General features: G+C 53.2%; 1 protein-coding gene across 1 annotated transcript; it reads right to left on the bottom strand.

Annotated features, from left to right (window-relative positions):
- Positions 1–416: 416 nt before the first annotated feature.
- On the bottom strand, positions 417–1,310 carry LOC129267348 (uncharacterized). The gene has a single exon (XM_064100763.1). It carries the CDS (start codon positions 1,308–1,310, stop codon positions 417–419), a length of 894 nt encoding a protein of 297 aa, XP_063956833.1.

Here is a 1,310-nt window from a genome sequence, read left to right as displayed (position 1 = left end):
GCGCAGTTCATGCCGCATGTCTCTCAAGACATTCGAACCGATTACTCCAGGGACTCGCTTCTTTCTATCACTCAATGCTTTGGGAGGGTCCCTCACAACAAGGAAGCCCATGTTGTGAAAGCTCCTTCCAAGCACCCGAACTGTCAGTTCGACGTATCCACAGTAGGGGATTGTAAGTCCTTGGGCTCCGCTGATGCTGAGGATGCTAGACACATCTACCATCGACTCGTGGCTGAGGTATTTCCTGAAAAATGCCTCAGTCACAGTCGATACCTGTGCTCCTGTGTCTATCAAGCACCTGACACATCTTGCGGATCCAAGGTCGAGGATGACCTCTGGACAATCTCCTACTGCTCTCTGTAAGAGAATTGAGCCGTCAACTGACCCACCCACCGTCAGGCTCTTGACGGTGGGAGTTACCCGTTTAAATCTGGGTTCTCCTTCTTTGGCTTTCTACAGTCCTTCTGGAAATGCCCCTTTTCGCCGCAGTTGAAACATTTCCCATCACCAGGTGGAGTCTTCCGGGGTTGACGCCTGGACAAGATCGCATTAATCTTGTCTAGTTGTTTCTGCTGCCGCTCCATCTGCTCGGCCTGTTTCTTCAGCAGCTCCATCACTTCCGGGTCCGCAACCATGGTCCTCACCGAAGCGTCCTTCCGTTTTGTCTGGACTGGTCCTAGCCACTCCAGAGCCCTATCTCGAAGCTCAAAGAAAGAAAGCTGCGGAGACTCTATATTAAGCCTCCTCAGCTCCCTCCTTAGAGCCTCATCCCTCACTGCCTCGGCAAACCTGCTCTTCAGAGATGGCTCGCGCTGGACCTTGAGGGTAGGATCCAGCTGAACCATTCTGTCGAACAGGTCTACCAACTGTAGAGAGCAGCTCAGAAGGTCAAAAGAAGGTCCCTGTTCGAATGAGTAAAAGCTCTGTTGGAGCCTTGGTAGTGAATTTCCGTCACCAAATACTTTGGTTAATACGGAAAAGATCGATTCAGGGTCATCTTTTATATCTTCTCCCCTCCCGCTTACCTCCCTCCTGGCATCACCTTCGAGGTATTCTCGGATGAAAGCCGCTGCTTCCTTTCCCTTGATGCCTCTGAGCTCTAGCTGGGCCCTGACACCGGCTACCCAATCATGGACTCCCTGGTCCGATTGGCGAGTAGGCCTACCCGCGAAGACTTCCAGGCGCCTTCCTGGAGCTACGTAGACCGGCCTGGCAGCTTGCACCTTCCCAGTCTCCTCCGCCTTCACCTCTCTGGCCTTCAGTGCCGCCTTCAGCGCCTCGATTTCCTCTTTGAGCTCCTGCACGTCCAT

The sequence above is a fragment of the Lytechinus pictus genome, chromosome 1 (genome assembly GCF_037042905.1).
Source record: "Lytechinus pictus isolate F3 Inbred chromosome 1, Lp3.0, whole genome shotgun sequence".
Classification (NCBI taxonomy): domain Eukaryota; kingdom Metazoa; phylum Echinodermata; class Echinoidea; order Temnopleuroida; family Toxopneustidae; genus Lytechinus; species Lytechinus pictus.
This window is presented reverse-complemented; position numbering and strand designations above follow the sequence as displayed.